The sequence below is a fragment of the Parastagonospora nodorum genome (assembly GCF_000146915.1).
Source record: "Parastagonospora nodorum SN15 chromosome Unknown scaffold_17, whole genome shotgun sequence".
Taxonomy (NCBI): Eukaryota; Fungi; Ascomycota; class Dothideomycetes; order Pleosporales; family Phaeosphaeriaceae; genus Parastagonospora; species Parastagonospora nodorum.
In genome coordinates this window covers 592,134-610,146 of record NW_001884565.1, presented here as the reverse complement: position 1 = coordinate 610,146, position 18,013 = coordinate 592,134, and the positions used below count along the sequence as shown (strand labels likewise).

The 18,013-nt window shown below is 51.3% G+C and overlaps 9 protein-coding genes across 9 annotated transcripts; 3 read left to right on the top strand and 6 right to left on the bottom strand.

The window, feature by feature from the left end:
- Window positions 1-190: 190 nt before the first annotated feature.
- On the top strand, window positions 191-1,418 carry SNOG_10673 (hypothetical protein; the record flags this gene model as incomplete). Its single annotated transcript, XM_001800883.1, has 3 exons — window positions 191-445; window positions 500-881; window positions 961-1,418. The coding sequence occupies 3 exons, from the start codon at window positions 191-193 to the stop codon at window positions 1,416-1,418; spliced, it is 1,095 nt and encodes a 364-aa protein (XP_001800935.1).
- Window positions 1,419-1,603: 185 nt separating this feature from the next.
- SNOG_10672 (hypothetical protein) lies at window positions 1,604-2,626 on the bottom strand (the record flags this gene model as incomplete). Its single annotated transcript, XM_001800882.1, has 1 exon — window positions 1,604-2,626. One exon carries the CDS (start codon window positions 2,624-2,626, stop codon window positions 1,604-1,606), a length of 1,023 nt encoding a protein of 340 aa, XP_001800934.1.
- A 1,408-nt stretch (window positions 2,627-4,034) lies between these two features.
- On the bottom strand, window positions 4,035-4,739 carry SNOG_10671 (hypothetical protein; the record flags this gene model as incomplete). The annotated part of the gene is made up of 1 exon (XM_001800881.1): window positions 4,035-4,739. The coding sequence occupies one exon, from the start codon at window positions 4,737-4,739 to the stop codon at window positions 4,035-4,037; it is 705 nt and encodes a 234-aa protein (XP_001800933.1).
- Window positions 4,740-5,302: 563 nt separating this feature from the next.
- Window positions 5,303-6,934, bottom strand: SNOG_10670 (hypothetical protein; the record flags this gene model as incomplete). Its single annotated transcript, XM_001800880.1, has 3 exons — window positions 5,303-5,495; window positions 5,554-6,860; window positions 6,917-6,934. The coding sequence occupies 3 exons, from the start codon at window positions 6,932-6,934 to the stop codon at window positions 5,303-5,305; spliced, it is 1,518 nt and encodes a 505-aa protein (XP_001800932.1).
- Window positions 6,935-8,096: 1,162 nt separating this feature from the next.
- On the bottom strand, window positions 8,097-9,761 carry SNOG_10669 (hypothetical protein; the record flags this gene model as incomplete). The annotated part of the gene is made up of 1 exon (XM_001800879.1): window positions 8,097-9,761. The coding sequence occupies one exon, from the start codon at window positions 9,759-9,761 to the stop codon at window positions 8,097-8,099; it is 1,665 nt and encodes a 554-aa protein (XP_001800931.1).
- A 1,088-nt stretch (window positions 9,762-10,849) lies between these two features.
- Window positions 10,850-11,298, top strand: SNOG_10668 (hypothetical protein; the record flags this gene model as incomplete). Its single annotated transcript, XM_001800878.1, has 2 exons — window positions 10,850-10,868; window positions 11,051-11,298. 2 exons carry the CDS (start codon window positions 10,850-10,852, stop codon window positions 11,296-11,298), a joined length of 267 nt encoding a protein of 88 aa, XP_001800930.1.
- Window positions 11,299-12,425: 1,127 nt separating this feature from the next.
- Window positions 12,426-13,670, top strand: SNOG_10667 (hypothetical protein; the record flags this gene model as incomplete). The annotated part of the gene is made up of 4 exons (XM_001800877.1): window positions 12,426-12,740; window positions 12,789-13,173; window positions 13,223-13,291; window positions 13,342-13,670. 4 exons carry the CDS (start codon window positions 12,426-12,428, stop codon window positions 13,668-13,670), a joined length of 1,098 nt encoding a protein of 365 aa, XP_001800929.1.
- Window positions 13,671-15,178: 1,508 nt separating this feature from the next.
- On the bottom strand, window positions 15,179-15,417 carry SNOG_10666 (hypothetical protein; the record flags this gene model as incomplete). The annotated part of the gene is made up of 2 exons (XM_001800876.1): window positions 15,179-15,246; window positions 15,300-15,417. The coding sequence occupies 2 exons, from the start codon at window positions 15,415-15,417 to the stop codon at window positions 15,179-15,181; spliced, it is 186 nt and encodes a 61-aa protein (XP_001800928.1).
- A 468-nt stretch (window positions 15,418-15,885) lies between these two features.
- SNOG_10665 (hypothetical protein) lies at window positions 15,886-17,821 on the bottom strand (the record flags this gene model as incomplete). Its single annotated transcript, XM_001800875.1, has 2 exons — window positions 15,886-15,897; window positions 15,920-17,821. The coding sequence occupies 2 exons, from the start codon at window positions 17,819-17,821 to the stop codon at window positions 15,886-15,888; spliced, it is 1,914 nt and encodes a 637-aa protein (XP_001800927.1).
- Window positions 17,822-18,013: the final 192 nt, after the last annotated feature.

Below are 18,013 nucleotides of genomic sequence, written 5' to 3'. Positions count from 1 at the left end.
GTCCGAGTGGAAGGAAAAATTCGTAGATCTCTCTTCGCCTGTCCCTGCTATGGCATGGGTGAAAGTGGATTTTGGCCCCTGTGGACAGTGCGAGCAAAGATGATTATACTGTTATACATGCGCTTCCCGTCACTGTGAGACCATTCTTGCTGGGCCCCTAGCAATCCTGAATTTCACACCACCTACCATCATGGCGAAAGAAGATCGTTCTCCAGAGTTCATTGGTGTATTAGGCTTCTTCATTACAATATGCACACTATTGGTACTCCTTCGATGCTACACCAAGGTCTTCATCGTCAAGAACTTTGCTGCCGATGACTGGTTCTCCGTCCTTACCCTAATCTCTTTCCTCGTCTTCTGTACCCTGGCTCGATTGGGAATATCAAATGGCACCGGAAAGCGAAGATATCTCATCCCCGACGAAAAGCTGCCGAACGGCATGAAGGTAAGAAGACCTACAGTCCACAAACAATGCAATGTCCTAATACATCTTGTTCAGTGGTGGTGGTGCTGCGAACCTACCTACGTGATCACCAACATCTTCCTCAAATTCAGCATCGGTATCTTCCTGCTCAGGATCGCTGTTGACCGCTCGCACCGCATCATCCTCTGGACCTGCCTCATCGCCATACAGGTGTACAGTGTATATTTCTTCTTCATCTTTACCTTCCAATGCTGGCCGGTATCCTACTTCTGGGAGCAGTTCAGAGGCGGTAAAGGACACTGCATCCCTTCGAATGTCATCGTCAACTCGTTTTACGGATACTCGGCGCTGAGTTGCGTTACGGATTGGACTTTCAGTATCGTGCCAATCTTCATCGTGCGCAAGCTGCAGATGAACAGCCGTAAGAAGTGGACAGTCGGTATTGTCCTTGCATGTTGTGCTATGTAAGTGGCAACACGCCCCATAGTTCACGAACGCTTATTAACCTCGTACCAGCGGTTCCACGGCCACGATAGTCCGCATCCCCTTTATCAACGGCCTCAACGATATTCCTGACTTCCTCTACTCCACCATTGACGTGGCCATCTGGTCGACATGCGAAACTGGCATCGGCCTAGCGACATCCGCTGCTGCTACTCTACGACCCCTCCTCCGCCAGGTCTTCAGTGAAATGTCTACACACGACAGCGCGAGCCGGAAACCCTCCCGATGGGGGGCGTCAACACACCCCACACGATCTGGTTATCTGGAGCACGGTAGCCAAGGTGATCACAACGACATCCAGCTCACCAACCACGACTCGAAGAACAATCACGTCCATGTTGTTGGCGGTGGCGGTGGAAGCCCATCGGGAAGCACGATTGTTCTGAACAAGGATTGGGATCAGCACAAGGAAAGCTGGAATACGTCGCCTACTGGATCAATCTCGAATAACAAAGGCATCATGAAGACGGTGAAGATCACGCAGCTGTAAATGGTTTAATGTGCGATGATTGTTTTGACGGCGCATATACCCGGGATAGAACATGACTCCTTGCTCTCTACATAATGATTATTTAATGCCGCTTAGGCTGTACCCGTGAAGAACACATCCATAACCGCTCTAACCACCAGCATGCGTCGCGTGCTGTATAAGCCTTGCCAACATGAGTGGTCCGGTCATTCCAATGTGTGGCGCCAACCCCTATTTTGCTTGAGATTGATTACCACCTCGATGCCGGCGCGCTGCAACTCATCCCATATTCTGTCATCTTCGTCTCCCAACTTATCTTCTTCTTCTATGGCTTCTTCTAAGTCTCTATCGAGGCGATGAAAGAAGCGTTCGCTAAAGTAAGGATCTTCAACGTCGTCTGGGCTCTCTTCCGAACTCCTGCTAGTATCTTGCGCCACTGGGTGATCGACAGAGTCGTGAACCTGCCGAAGTCGTGGGTCTGGCGAGAGGGAAATGGCCAGTCTGTCGCACCAGAGACTGATGCGCTTAAGGTTCGGATATTCGGATGGATACTCAAGAACATATCTCGCCCAGTGATTGAGGATGCGAGTGGAGTCAATGACCCCTACTTCCTCCACATTCTCAGGCAGTGGTGCTGGCCGCCATCCTTGTGCGTGTGTACCAATGAGTGCCTCCTGTGGCAATACGAGACGACGCACATTCGGCAGATTTGACAAAGTCCAGTTGTCTGAGCCAGAAGTGTTGGTGTAGAAGCCACCAATTGATTCAGCTTGGACGCGCCAAGTGTGCGCATATGTGACCTGCTGGATAATTTCTTCGTATAGACTCCAGTTGACGTCTGCGGCATCGATTGTGACGCTCTCAACAGTCGCGTTATGCAGTAATCCTGTGAGTGTGCCGTACGTGGGCTCCAGGCGCTCCCAATGCATATCCTCATACAGGTAGGCATTCGGTGGACTCCGGTACGAAAGGCGTATTTGCAAATCGCACAACCCAGCGAGGTTCCTGACAAGCTTCTGTGCCGTGTCATAGTGACTATTGTAAAGACGGAACCCAAAATCGTTGTCGTCAACACTCTCCAACACTATCACACTGAGATCGATAATCACAGATTTGATACCAGGATTGTCTCCTTTGGAAACGTCGTAATAGGCGGGCCCGAACTCTTCGTCCTCATACCAGCCACGAGCATACCCAAGATCAATGTGTAGGCTCCGGACTGTGGGCATTGTAACCGCAGCCCATGGAGGCACGAACGTCGTTTTGAGACTAGTTATCTGCAAAAAGCCAGCGATGAGAGCAGGCTTCAAGATCACGGGTAGTCCGAGACTGAAATGAAAAGCCGCTTCGTCGTCCCGATAAGTGTTCAAAGATAGGGCAGAGAGATTTGGAAGCAGATATGGTATGATACCCGTGATGGCTGCCCATGCATAGTTGTTGGTGAAGCAATGGTCGTACTCATTACGAAGAATCTTCTGCCATTCGGTATAGAAGCCATACCGCCTCCTCCTAGACGAGGACGGAACGGCTTTCGTGAGCCACAAAGACATTTCGATGCCCTCTACTAGAGTCGCACAGATACCTTGGAGCTCGTGGAGTCTGCAATAGCATGGAGTCTTCTCACAGCCAGTGCCAAGATCCAATGCATGCTCAGAGTGTTGTACAACAAATGGATTGACGTCGATGTGAAGTGACTCCGCTCGTTTTGCCAAATCTGGCCTTTGAGACAGAACAATGAGGATACGGTGTATTCCAGTAATGGCTCCCCGTTCTGTACGGACACTGTTGTCCACCGCCACGGCACGGAAAAGATACTCTTGAGCAAGCGGACGCATGACGCGAGATGTTAATGCAAGATGGCGTAGATCCTGGTAGCGTGCAAGAGTGAGGCGCCAGAAAGCTCTGTCGACTTCTCGAGGGGCGACGATTGGTGATTCTAAGAATTTCGCCGTGTCTGTATCTTCATGCATTGTTTCGCTGACGTAGTGGACGATGCGGAGCATCAGCTCGACCGGGAGGTCTTTCAGAGTCGCCATTGAGTACCATGGACGTCTCCAGCTATGTGCGAGGTGAGTGGAACGAGCTTGGTATTGTCGCGAGACTCTGTGGAAGTGCGGGCAGGGACGAGGAAAGACGGTCAATAGTCTTGGCGCGTCTGGCGCGTTGGGCCACATGGGAAGGAGCGGCGCGATGTCATGTGATCTTTCCGCGAACATCTCACAGTCTTTGGGGTCAGACAAAGGTCTGCTCACATTAGGAAAAAGGCGTAAACGATTCGATTTTGACGTCATTTCATTCCCGCAATAGTTTTCCCAGCATCCAATGCGCGAATTGCAAGGCCGGCATGATCATGGCCGCTATCATTCTTGAGACTGCATTGTGCAGCTTCCATAATACTGTCTCTTGCAATTGATCGCCATCGAGAGCTCGTGCTTGATCAATTCGGTCTTCTACTTCTTCTCTTAACCGAGCAGCTTTACTCGGCAATCCGAGGCCAAGACCAAGATATAGGCCAACTATGACGTATTCCATCACAACTTGCCTAGAAAACGGCAATCAGCTTAACGGCGCAAACAGATGCAAGAAATAGAAATGGGGGTTTTTCGCAATACGGATTCAGCAGAGGGATTGTCAAACTTACATGCATAATTGGATGGTGACGTCGCCGCTGATGACGTTGAAGCGCATATGCTGCCAACGCTCGTAATCTTCCGGCTCCCAACCTTCATACGCAAAGCACATCATGTAGACGACATCGACAACGAAGAATGGCAAACTGAGTACCACAGTAGTCAGAATCTTGACTTCGTTTGAGTCCGCCAAATACAATCGTGCAGAAATAACGGTGGTGGCCCAAATTAGAACGACGAAACATGCGACGTATAGCGTCACGCCAGCTTTGGTCGCTTCCGTGGCAGCAAACGTTGGACCATCACGGGAATCCGGATCGATACCGCCAGCGACAATCAGAATGAAGGAAATGACAAGCGGGATGTGAACCATGACCAGAATCCATTGCATGCGGCGTCCTTTGGGCCTAGTGGTGGTATTGAGCAAGCTACTTGTCGCCATGAACAAAGGAGTCAATCCCATGGACGTGAGAATCGCAACACCGCTTTCCAGCGATGTATTGGGAGCCGTATTGATCGGAAATGTCGTCGTGGCGTAGAAATCGATTGCGACTTGCGTCAGGCGGCAAATTGACAGCAAGGAGAGCCAGATCCATGGCGAGCTGCGGCCGAGTCCTTGGCGAGCAATCAGGTAGATGGAGGTGCTGAGGTAGACAGAGAAGAACACGAGCGTGACAATGTTGACGATACCTCCATAAGGAAGCGCAGCCATTGGGATTAAGGCATCGGCAGTGGATTCGAGATGGAAGGAATCAGGGAAGATGATCGCATCTTTGAAGGAGACGGGCGGAACTTTGCGGTGACTTGGCTAGCCTTGGCGTCCACAGTTCGTGCGTCAACTTCGATCGTCCGCTCCATCACAACAAAGTTCGTTCATCAAAATACCGCTGTCATCTCTGTCGTGTAAGCCTGCGTGGCTCAGCGCGTCGGAAAGGGCGGATCATACTGCGGACATTCGCAGCGGCAGGCATTCCGGAGCTGCACGGAATGGGTTGAATTGCGAGTCGTCGATCTCCTATTACTTCGCCACACTGAGGCTGTGCTCGAAGCGGAGCAATTCCGGGACTTTATGCGGTGCACGCATGCACACGTCTCCAACGCAAAACTTCAATTTACTGTCGGCGTCAAAAACATAGCAAGGCGTATTCGAAGAAAATTCCGCGGACATGGAAAAAGCACTCATCATCAAGATGCGTGACACAGCAACTATCAACTCCGCCCACACCCGTTCTATTATTACTATTGGCCTATTCTCTCTACGACGGTCTACCAAGTTTACGCCTTCGGAGCACGTCCGTTGTAATCCATACCCGGCGACGCGGTGTAGTTTGCGAAGCAGTCGTAGTCAAAGTCGATCTCAGCACTGCGCTTCTGCAGCACGGACACAACATGATCAAAAGAGCAGAGACCATTCGCATCCTCAGGGCATCCCGGATATGATTCGTTGATTGGGATGACAGCGTCGTTGCTAGGGTCAGTGTCAGTACGTTACAACGATAGGAGGAGCTGAAGATTCTTGAACTCACACAATGAACCTGATCTGCTTCGTCGGTTGCATAGCCGGGCAGCTCAACACCTGCGCAGTAAAGTGCGTCGCAAAAGGTACGAGCTTGGATGCAACAAAGCTGTTTTCCCTACGATTTCCGGTCGGGCTCAGAGGAGGGCCGTTGAATAGAGCGGTCAAGTTGAACGCAGTAAGAGTGTCAAGCACAACAACCTCGTGCGTCGCATCCGCGTAGATCGACTGGTTGAGCGGGAAGAAAGTGGTCGTGTTGTCAAACGTTTCATTCAGCGCGGAGTTCGCACCAGGATACTTGCCAGTAAATCGCGCAATAAACTCATCAAGATATCCTTTGCCCTGCGCAGCGGCGACTGGAGAACCAGGGCCGTTGTTGTAGTAGAACGACAGATCGTAGTAATACTCGTAGTTCAGGAAGTCTTCTTCGCTGAAAAGGTCGCAGAACGCGGAGTATCCAAGAGCATGGGTCTCGTACGAGCAGAGCTGCATCATGGCGATGGCATCGGTGGAGGTGAAGTTGATGCCACTGACTTGCGACTGAAGGCGCGCAATGGTCGAGTTGAACGCGTTGGCGGCGAAACGCGATGCAACAGTACTTCCGATGCTGCCCTTGTTGGCAACATTGGAGTTTTTACAGATCTCGTATGGAGCTCCAGAGTTGTTGACGCCCTGAGCTTCCACGATGATCTCGATATTCACCTCATTGAGGAACTCGGGCACACCGAAGAAGCCGGCTGCGAAATTCTGGGCTGTCTTTACCATGCGGTCCTGCGACTGGGTGCGGAAGACGGGGATGGTCTTGGTCTCAGTAAAGTTGTTCAGCAAGTGGCCGTAGAGCTGGCGATACGCAACACCGAGCATGAAATTTTGGCTGCGACCAAAAGGTGTCAGGAGTTCGGCTCCCAACTTGTAAGTCCAGTCACCAAGGAAAGTAAGATCTCCGGAAACTGAAAGGCCCGTTTTGGTGGCATTTGCAACCTTCTGAGCGAAGGTCTGCGGCGCAGCGCCTGAAGTAGGGTACCTGGCACCGTGGCGATACAGCAAATGAACTTGGGTGATATCGCATCCATCAGGAATTAGAGGGTCCGCATCAGGTAAGCCATAATCCGAAGAGCGCACGGAGTACCATGGCGACAGGTTTCCCCAGTACTTAGTGATGTCGAAGTCAGGCGACTGGCTTCCGCTGCCATGCGGTTGCGGGTTGATCAAGGGGAAGGCATTAGCATTTCCATCGTTGTACGGGTAAGCATTCGCAGTCTGAATTGCCGCTGGCTCAGCTCCAGTTGGTGTAGGGCCTGGGAAGCCAACAACAGACTCTGGGGGGAAGTTGGAGGGATTAACCGAGGCTGTAATCAAGGTTAGAAAAACACAACGCGGTCGGCCATCATGTTCGACTTACTACCCGATGGAGGATACCTATCCGCAGTCTGAGAACCTGCAAAACCTGAAGCGGAGACGGTTGTTGGTGGTGCTGCTGCAGCATGTGTGAGGAGCGATATGAACGAAGCCGCACGGGCAATTGAAGCGGTCTGCGCCCTCATCTTCAACAATCGTGAAGTCGTCACTATACTAAGCTTTGACAAGCTTTGCCCAGGAATGCAGGCGGAGAAAGCGACATTTATAGGTATCTAGCCTCACCACGCGCGGCGTTATTATCATAAACGCTTAGATCGCGGCGTACTCATCCCGTAACTGAGTTTACACACGGCAGGGCTGGGCCAATCACCACCTTCTACTATGCCATGTGCTTGCAGGGAAGCTATTGGCAACACAACGTGGGACTCCAACACGTTCCTTGATGACGACATTGGTGCTCGATTTCGTCCCGGTGTCCTGGATGTGGGATGGTGCTTGCTGTAAGGCGTCGAGAGCATGTACCGAAATGTCCGGCGGTATGGCACATTCCCAACAAGCCGTTCCTAGCGGCGGGCAGCTCGATTCCAGAACTCGAATCTCCATACCATATGCGCGCATGCGTAGAAGAAGCGATTATGCCTGTCAACTGTGTAGGGAGGAACATGGTTGCGCAAAGGTTATGTGGATGTCGTTGCGTCTGTGCGCACCCATTGACAAGATGACGAAGTGTACCGGCCCACCGTCAAGTTGAGCAATTGACAAGACCACGTTACCGTCTATGTTAGCAGAAAGTACCGGAGGCACTGTGGGTCTAGTCTTTTGAGATCGAGAGCAAAGACCAAGGTTACACGATGTCGGGCTTGCAAATCCCGTCCTCGCTTTTTTCGATTTCAAGCTTTACTTCAAATCAGCCAAAAAAAAAATCACACTCATCCACAAACACTGACACACGTGAAAACATCAAATTCCGACACAAAAAACAGTATGTGATCACATCCGTGTAACTAGATATGCAAAATCCGGAAATGCGACATGCTGCGCACAGTTCTAGTTATTGGGTTGCCAAACCAGCTTCCTAGGTAAGTTCAGAACGCGTAGCAGCAAGAACAAAGCGCAGTAACCAGGAAAGAGTACGATTAGACCTAAGATAGCATCTGAATTTACAAAAAAAACGAATCTATATACAATTCCTGATTACTGTAAAGTCCCCACCGAATACGCACTCGGTATGTTTCCCCGATTTGGCGTAACAACTGGCACACTCTTATATTCCGGAACCTCCAGGACCTCATTGGCAAATACCGGCGATTTGCGAATTTTAGTCAATTGCTCGATTTGATAGCCAATACCCAGCAGCTTCTCCTCCTCGAATGGGCGACCCAAGATCTCCATACCAATGGGCACACCAATGGGCGCGTCTTCCGTCGCTTCGCTGAAGCCTGCTGGAACGGTGACAACGGGTGTGCCAGTGAGCGCGGCTAAAATGCCGTTGCGACCTGTTTGCGATGGCGAGCCGAGCTTGACGACGAGATTCTTCTGTTCGGGGTAGATGATCGCGTCGAGATTGTTAGAGGCAAACGTATTGAGAAGCGCAAGGGTAAGATTGCGAATACCTGCCTGACGCGTGGCGTAGGTTGCATTACTGGTTGATGAGACAAGTGCAGTATTTACGTATTCATATTGGGATGGGAGGACAAGGAACTCTCCGCCAGACCCATTGGATGCTTTGCGCGAGTACAATTCGTCGAGTGTTGCCGGGTGCTCGCCCGCGAGTGATGGGCGCTTCAAGTACTCATCCATAAGCTGACGGTATTCGTATCTCTGGACATCGTAAGAGGCTTGAATGGCTGTAGCATTGTAGACTGATTCGCTGACTGGGACGAGTGTGACGCCTTGAGCCGTGAGTTGGGACATTAACGTATCCATTGCGTTGTTCACGGGTGTCACCTCAGATCCGTTGGAGCGGTTGAAAAACCCATTGAGGACGCCTAAGCGTAGACCTTTTAACGAGGCGTGTGATAGGGAGGCAGCATAGTCGATGTTGCGGTTTTCTGGTGGGACAAATCTAGTCTCGTTGTCCGCAGCATCGTATCCTGTGGTAGCCATGACCGTCAAAGCGACAGCAACATCCTTGATAGACCGCGCAATAGGGCCAATGACATCCTGTGTGGTTGATATGGGAATGATGCCAGTTCTGGTGATCAGGCCCTTTGTGGGTCGGATGCTGCACAGTGAATTCGCGCTTGCTGGACTTCGCAGCGAGTTGACAGTATCCGTCCCCGTGCCAATTACGCAAAATGATGATGCTACAGCCGCGCCTGTGCCACCTGAACTACCACCAGGCGTTCGTGTCGAATCGTAGGGATTGATAGTCTGGCCACCGAGTGAAGATACGCTGATACCTTCCAGGGCGAGCTCGTGAAGGTTCGCTTTTCCGAGGATAATAGCTCCAGCTCGTTTGAAGGCAGTCACAGTCGGTGCGTCTTGCAAGGGCTGCGACTTTGCGAGAGCCAACGCACCTCCGGTAGTCGGCATGTTGGCCGTGTCATAATTGTCCTTGAGCAAAATCGGGATACAAAAGAGTGGTCCAAATGCATTGCCCGCCGCAAGTTGTTCGTCCAGAGAGTCGGCAATGCTCAGAGCATTGTGGTTCAAGGTGATGATAGCATTTGTTTGATTATTATGCGCCTCAATGCGAGCAATAAAGGACGACACAACCTCGCGACACGTTGATAGGCCCGAGTGCAGCGCGTGGTGGACAGTATCGATTGTTGCTTCTCGAGAATCAAACGGCATGGTTTGCGCTAGCACAGCGTGGCTACTGAGCGCGGCGAGGATGATCCGGCAAAACGACACCATTCTGTATAGAGAACTTAGAGAAATGCCTCACAGTTGGACAAAGACATTACCATGGAGCAGCAACTTGAAGTATTTATGGATCACTGCACGCCGTCCAATTCTACCCTGGCTATCCGGTCAACTAATGCATCGCTTGGCTGACAAGGCGGCACTGTTGCAGGCATCCGACATATAGGTGGTCAGAAGTCGTGATAACGCCTGTGATCAATTGTTTTCTGCTTATCGTTCCAGCTTCGCAAAGGACCAATGATGGGATAGATGACGTCATGCGCTAAGACCCCTGAGCACCTGCCATTGCAGAGCAAGCGTTCTCACACCGACTCCAATTAAAAAAAAGCTACAAGAGAACGCAACAAGACTGCAACAAATAGCAGCTCAATTTGTCTTGAAGCTATGTGCAGGACCTTACTGACGTAACCAACCAGAGTATTGCGCATGGCTTCAGGCTGTTGAATGACTGTGCACTTTTCGTGGTCGACTACCTGCAGCAGCAACTGCAAACATGGCTCAGATGGCTGCTAACAGCTGCCGAGGCACCATATTTCCAGAGCAGAGTGGCCCTAGATGGCGGTGCCAGAGAGACAGAGCAATGTGATCGGTGTTTCGATGCCCATGTTGACTTTGGGCTCGTGATGGATAACGCTAGTAAAGAATGAAATAGCATGACAGTACGTAAGGCCAGGACACGAGAAGCTTCACGCACACATGCACAACACACATGTTCCAGCGCTGAGCCTGGTATAGGCATAGCAGTGCGGTCAATGACTGAAGTCGGCATGTATTGCTCGACCTACGCTGACGGGCAACAATCCCGGGGCCCTTTGTCCCGTACTCGATTGATTCACCTTCATGAGCATGAGACGTTAGAGCGCCATCCAATATTTGCTTATGTCAGTGTATTTTTTATCGTGAACTGGAAGGTGTCGAAGGTTGCGCATGATGCAAGGTCGATGCTTTGGAAGACTGTATGGCTCCAGTGTCGTATTGTAACACAGGAGTTCTTCATTCAACAGTATTGCATGTCAGTTTACGTTGCGGAGGGCGAACGAGAACGCGATGCATGGATTGAAGACAGTTGTTGGCGTACAATGGCTTCTACGTCTGTCAGTGAGTGTTGATGACCTTGAGAGGAATGTGATGCTCGCCTTCACCTCCGTGTGGCGTTGACCGCGCGTAGTGCAGGGTATCGTGTATACTCAGCCGCGCATGACGGTCTTCATTTAGTCGCGCCATATTCCCATCTAACCTCAAAATGCCTATCACCTAGGCAGTTGTCTTACCGTGTTCAGCGTGCAGACAGGCCACGCTGATGTTGAAGTCGGCAGGTCGGCAAATCTGCGGCGTGCCAAGCGCTTATGTAACCATCATCACCACCTTTGAAGTCCAGCCTCAACCTCCTCACCTTATCAATGTGATCACAAACCTTGCGGTCCAGGCCGCATACCCGTTACCTAGCCACTACGGGAACGACTATAGACCGGAAGTTATGCCTACCGAGCGTGTGCCGTCCCCACGGATCGTGTTTGCTTGCCGTTAAGCCTGTGTGAAACTGGCGTTGCTGCACTAAAGAAACTTAAGACCCAAAACGGTCGCACGAAACTCCAAACCACAAATGTCCGCACTCAGATATGCATCACCTTCGCGAAACACATCACAAAAGAGCCTAAGCCACAGCGGATACACCGATTCCGTCCGGACAACAATTTCAATTTTGGCAGATCTCCCGGTGCACGCTCACCGTTAGGCTTGAGTGTTGTGGCCGAGGAGTGGCACCTTTATGTCGTCGAAGCATTATACATGAAGATAGTTTGTGGAGAAATTCGTTACATTCGCATCTCAGTGATCAAGTGCCTCTGAGTCTTACTGATAGTCTGTCTAGATCACGTCTTCCATATCTGATAATTCACCCTCATCACCGCCTCGATGGGATCTATCTCAGCCATTCTATGTTTCACCAGGTTCAGGGATCGATTTGAGTTTGGTGCCAAGCTTTCTCATTCTCCGACCATCGATGCTTAGGTATGGCTATGGCTTGAACTAGGCCTGGACGGGTTTGAACAATGTTCGGGTGATCTCTCCGTGCGCACCAGATGTTTCTGTCAGCGGAGAGTTTCGGTATCTCCATCCCTGTCACACTTCGAGCCAAGCGACTACACTCCATCGTCTCATCAATTGTCACTAAGGTCTGTCATTGGTCCTGCTGTCGACACGATGCCTGGTGTGCATCAAGCTCCAAGTTTCCAAATCGAGGTGGATCAGGCGGCGAAACTACCAAACGCAGTTTGATGGACTCTATTCTTGCCTCCGAAGTGTTTCGATACATCTGCCCAACGCAAAACCTTCTGCCAAGATGTTGTTCTTCGTGCTTCATGTTGGCTGCGAAACAACAATTCGATCACTTCACACGTCTTGGCCAAACCTCAGCCCCTCAGACATCCGTTCTAGCCACAGGCGATGCAACAGGCGACGGCAAGGCACTAGCAGATCAATCGTTGGTATAGTTCGAGAAGATGTATAAAGAGATGCGAGGCCGCGACGGAAGAAGAACATCATCAGCACTCAGGTTCCCAACCCAGCTACTACAGTAATCACTACCTCACTCTTCCATTCTACCTAATAACCCTTCTACTCTTTTCTCTAATCAATCCATCTGACCGGTTCAGCATGTACTTCACTCAGTCTTCCGTTGTTGCTTTCAGCCTTTTGGCTTCTTCTTCGCTCGTGGCTGGCCACGGTGCCATCATCGGTGCTACCGGAGACATGGGTGGCAAGGGTTCTGCCATCGGTGTTGTTCCCACTACTCCTCGTGACGGAACCAACCGCAACCCCTTCCAGCAGGACTCTACTCGCTTCCGTGGCGATGCCGCAGCTACCTGCGGTGAGACTCTTGGTGGAGGTGCCAACGCCGTCGAGGCAGGAACTGCACAGGTTATGCAGCTCAACGGTGCCACCCTTCCCCAGGTCTCTGCTGGTGGTCAGGTAAGAGACTCTCATTCCACCCACAATGCCATAGCTCACACTCCCTAGATCATGATGACTGTTCACCAAGTCAACTCCGACGGTGCTGGCCCATACAAGTGCATGATGGATCCTTCTGGCACAGGCACAAACTGGCAGCCCATCACTGTCACTCAGAACCTTCCTGGTAACGACCGCGGACGCAACAAGGACACTCAGATGCAGGACCTGCCTCTTACTGCCTCCATTCCCGCCGGCATGACTTGCACAGGAACTGTCGCTGGTCAGAGCAACGTCTGCATGGTCCGGTGCGAGAACCCCGCTCGTGCGGGTCCTTTCGGTGGTTGTGTTCCTGTCCAGATGGCCGGTGCTGCTGGTGCTGCTGGTGCTGCTGGTGCTGCTGGTGCTGCTGGTGCTGCCGGTGCTGCCGGTGCTGCCGGTGCTGCGGCGCCTGGTGAGTGATTTCACAGATATCCTTCTCAATCATAGACTGACCAATTTAGCTGCTTCTGCCCCTGCGACCGCCGCAAACCCTGCTGCTGGAGCCAATGCCGCCGCCGGAGCCAACGCTGGTAAGTCTCAATTGAAACATACTCTTCAAGCACAAGCTAACACCATCAAGCTGCCGCCGGAAACGCTGCAAACGCCGCACAGGCTGTGGCACCTGTCGCCAACGGCCAGGCCGCTCAGCAAGCCCAGACTCCTCAGGCATCTGTTAACACCGGTGCCACCACCGGCCAAGTCGCCCAGCCCGCAGGAAACGCGAACGCTGGACTTGCTCAGACCCCTCAGGCTGCCAACACCGGAGCAACATCGAACACCGCAGCTGCTCCCCAAGCTGTAGCACCGATTGCCGGCGCCGCAGCCCGCAAGCGCGCTGCTCTCCGCAACTCGCAGCCTCAGCTCACCAACGACGACCAGGAGGAGGAGGTCGACTTCCTCGACAACTAAGCGATTTGCCTTACACCTAATACATAATGGCGCGACTTTGACAGAGTGCAAGAGATGGATGTAACAAAAAAGACGCATAATGGGAATGTATATACCCCACGATTAGCATGTAGATAAGACATGGGAACGGGTGACGAGAAAAGACGAAGGATGGACCGGTCTGCGACCGCATCTACGAATATCTCCTTATTGGGTATGATTTTGGTTTAGTTTGTTTTTGGTTGCGTGGTGGTTGGGACTGGGAACCCTTTACTGTATACGCTCCTTACTAGTAATCGATATTCAGATTTTATTTTCCTCAATGTTGGTCTTCAACTTCGTGATCTGAATGACGATAGTGACTAATGTGAAGCCTAACAGCCTTAGGCGTCGTATGGATAAGCTTTTGATCGCCCTGGGCGGGGCTGGGGTGCCGGTGAACTGTTTGGTGAGGGTCTGAGCTAGGGCGCTCGGGTTTCAGATGCGTTTTGCCTAATCACATCTACTTATTATAACCACAATTCCATACCGCGCATTGATCGCTTGCAGGGTAAATTATGCCTCGGCTGAAAGGTGTGTTGCAGATGTGTGTACGCTATTTGCAATCAAGTTGCAAATTTTGATGGTCACATGCATGCCCGCCGAAACGACACTTCAGCATGGAGCAACACAGAGTTGCTAGGTTGAGCAAATAGGTCCTGATAATGCAACTCGAAGCTGACCATGATCGTTTGCTATGTCGTCGACCTTCTGACAATCCACGAATGCCTCCTGGCTGCTTCAAATTTTTGCGCAGACGAAGCGCAACACTCGGATGCCCAAGCCTCTCTTCTTCCGCATACCACTCCCAAAGCTACGAACTGACGATTATTTTCCAACATGGCCGCATTTTCCACCACTAGCACGTAGATTCCCCCGTTCATTACTCCGGAATAGCTCCTTTCACGCTTTTCTCTGAGCTGCCGGCCCAAGCACGACGTACATATCGATGGACACAGGCAGATCTGCTTCAGGTCCCGCTCAAGTCGATATCAATTGCAAAAACACGGACGTCATATGTAACCTAATATCACTTTACTTATCATATTAGTTATAGAGTAATTGCTCACAAAACGCCGACATCGAAACCATGTTGCTTCGCCACGCTGCCAGACAAGAGAAAACCACGTGAAGGAAAGCAGGATCAGTAGCAGATACATATAGACCTCTCGTCTGCTCACTTATCTTGCCGTCGTATCTCTTTTGGTCACCTACTCTTGAAGGCACGGTTTTCGAAGCCACCTACTACTCACATTCTTCGAAATGGCCGCGAATAGCGTACAGGTCCCCCCTTTATCACTCCTGAAATAGCCCCAATCACACTCTTCGCTGAGCTGCCAATGCAAGCACGGCATATCATCCCACGTACACCCGGCAGTGTTGTACAGACCGGGCCTCCAGACCACCTCACGACCAGTGATGCGGCGGCCGCAAGGGCTCGCATCATATCTGCACACTCCAGTGCACTCCCCGAGGGAATGGATGAACTGCTATCTGGTGCAGCAAGAATGCCAGAAGCGGTCCAATGGGCCAAAGATCTCTACAAGACCATCGAAGGCTACGTATTCACAGAGCGGTTCGGAAAGCCATCATACATACAGAAGTACCTACCGGGGGTGATGTCGACCATGGCGTGTGACGTCCACAGGTACGGTTCTCCAGTGGTCAGGGAGTCTGGGCCAGAGACGGCAGCTCGACTTGCCTGCCAACAAGCCTGCCAAGACGCCATCACGGCACTGGAGCTACTATGGAGCGAAACGTACAATGTGTGTTGACATTGTAAATATTCCTGTGGGCGCTGCAGCAGTGCAATTATCTGTCTTGAAGTCCTTATTCGTATGTGGGTGAATTGTAGCATGGCGGCGTTGATAACCTTTGGTTTGGCTGCGCGTGTAACGTGTACATTTGTGTTGTATCGCATAATTGTAATCTCGACGTTAGCTAGTTGCGCGTCACAGGCCCCGTTTTAGCTGGCTTCCTCACACCATCAGAACAACAACTGCCTACTCCACTATAAACGTCGACTCATCCCATCCATACACCCTTCTCAATCGCCGGGAAAGAACTAACAACCGCGGTCCCTCAATGCGCGACTGGTGCGGTCTATGTATCGTCAGATCCCTCTTCGTCTGCATTTTCTCTGAAGGGACGAAGGTGTATATCGAGCCGATTTTAGGGTTAACGGAGAAGCCTAAGTCTACCATGGCAGCTACGAAAGCTTCCCATCTAACCGTCCCGCGGGACGTGGATGACCGAGAGAAAAGCGACGAGAAAACGGTGGCGGTGGAAGATGTGACGTTGAAAGTCTGCTTGGTTTGCGGTGGCAGATCGGTCTCTGGGGCGGCATCGGGAGGTGGGGGTGTGATACTGTATATGGATGGCTGAGCTGGCCGTGTCTTTTCTTTCTGCTTGCGCTGTTGAATCTGCGATTCTGGGGGTTCAGGAGCCGTCGGGGTGATGTATTCCACCTTCTTCTCACTTGACTTCGCCTTTTGTTCATCGTGCTGCTCTCGGAGTTTCGTAATGCAATCCTCTACTAGATCTTGGTACAAGTAACCAATCTTCGTCCCCGTCTTTTCTTCAATGTACTGATCCAGTGCTGCAAGAGCGCCGTCAGCCATACCCGGCTCTAACAAATTGTCGATTGGGATAGCAAAGTCGCCCAAATCCAATCCATCCTTGAGCGATCGGAGCTCGTTGTCTAGCGCTACATACCCAGTCACGAATGGCTGGCTCTTCTTGAGATTGGCAACGGGCAGTTGCACCAACTGTGAAAGCGACTGGATGAAAGTCACAATGACCGCCAGATCTCCAAGCGTGTCGTGTTCTCGCTCAGACAGCTTATCTTGCTCTAGAGGATGAGCTCGATGAAGGTCTTCGAGCTGTTGAAACCAGCGAACCGCTCCGGACCAGTTTGTTTCATCTTGACAGAGTCTGAGCATGTAATGCAACTGTGGGTTCTCTATGGTCAGAGATTCCGGACTGCGTTTGAGCGTGATGCGCGCAACATCATCTTTTCGCGCAGTTGACATTCTCTTGAACCATTTAGTACCACCCATTCCGACAGCTACGCTTCGCTTGAAGCATGTCTGAGCCCGCTGATACTCGAGGTGGCAGGTATTTGCCAGCTCTTTCGCGACAGTTGCTCGGAACTGCTTGTCCGATGTGTCTTTCAGCAAAGCTAGAAGTTGGATTATGTAGTTCCACATCGCAACAGTCTTCATTGAGTTGTGGACCACGTCGAACACAGCACCGCTGATATACTTGTCAGTGTGAACGGGCATGGTCCGGCCCTTATCATCTGCTATGAGTTCTGGCCGAGTAAAGAAACAGAAGTTTACTTCGTGAGCAAGGACGGTGGGCTCCGTGGATATCAGATTGATGATGTCTTCCAGAGAAGAGCTTTTGTCTCGCGCAATTTCGACAAGTTCTGGAAGCTCCAGCGTTGTAGGCGGAGAATGGATCGACAACTTCGACAGCGCTGCAGTCGCACCATTGGAAGAGTTCTTTGGGCGCTTCGTTTGCGTTCGCGTGGTAGAGGCAGTATCGAGGATGTCCTCGATGACGATGTTGAGAAGCTGTAGCAGATTGATTTGACGCATCAGGATGAGGTCGCCAGTAGCTTGTGGGACGATAAGCTGGGCATCCATGGCTTTCTTCATGGTCGCCAGAACCTCATCCCGTTTGCTGGCAGCAATCTTGACCGACTGACCGTATCCGTCCTCGGTTATGAATAGCGTGTAGCAGTTCTTGAGCTCAGAAGCGTTCTTCAATTTCAGATTTTTCTTATGCATCATGTCGATTATGTGCGCATGATCTCCAGGACGGCCATTGAATCCACTCGTGTATTGGGTCTGTAGTGGTACCGTTGCCCGAAATTTAAGCATGTCGAGCAAGAAGTCTGACGAGGGTGACGCAATGTCGCGGATATTCCATTCTGGTATGAATTTGTAGACATTCTCGAGACTTGTATCTTCGGCATGCTTTAGGACTGCACCCTCATGGGCGCCACTTCTCAGAATCTGTATTCGTTGTTCTTGGCTGAGCGATCGCCACATCTGCTCAATCTTGGGGCCATGACGCTGATATTTCCGCCCAAGGTCGCTGTGAAGCTCTCTGATTGTCTCATCCATCTTAAGTTGGGAGCAAACGATCGCTGATGCGGAGAGGGAAGGAGGAGCCCTGGAGTTAGCGTTTTGAGTAGCACGCTAGTGAGGGCGCTAGTCTCCTTTAAACATAGCGTCCGAATAACGTCCGATCTGTGTCTCCGCACCCACTACTTTGGAAGCGTTTACTAATGGGGCCGGACACTGATGGCGAACTCC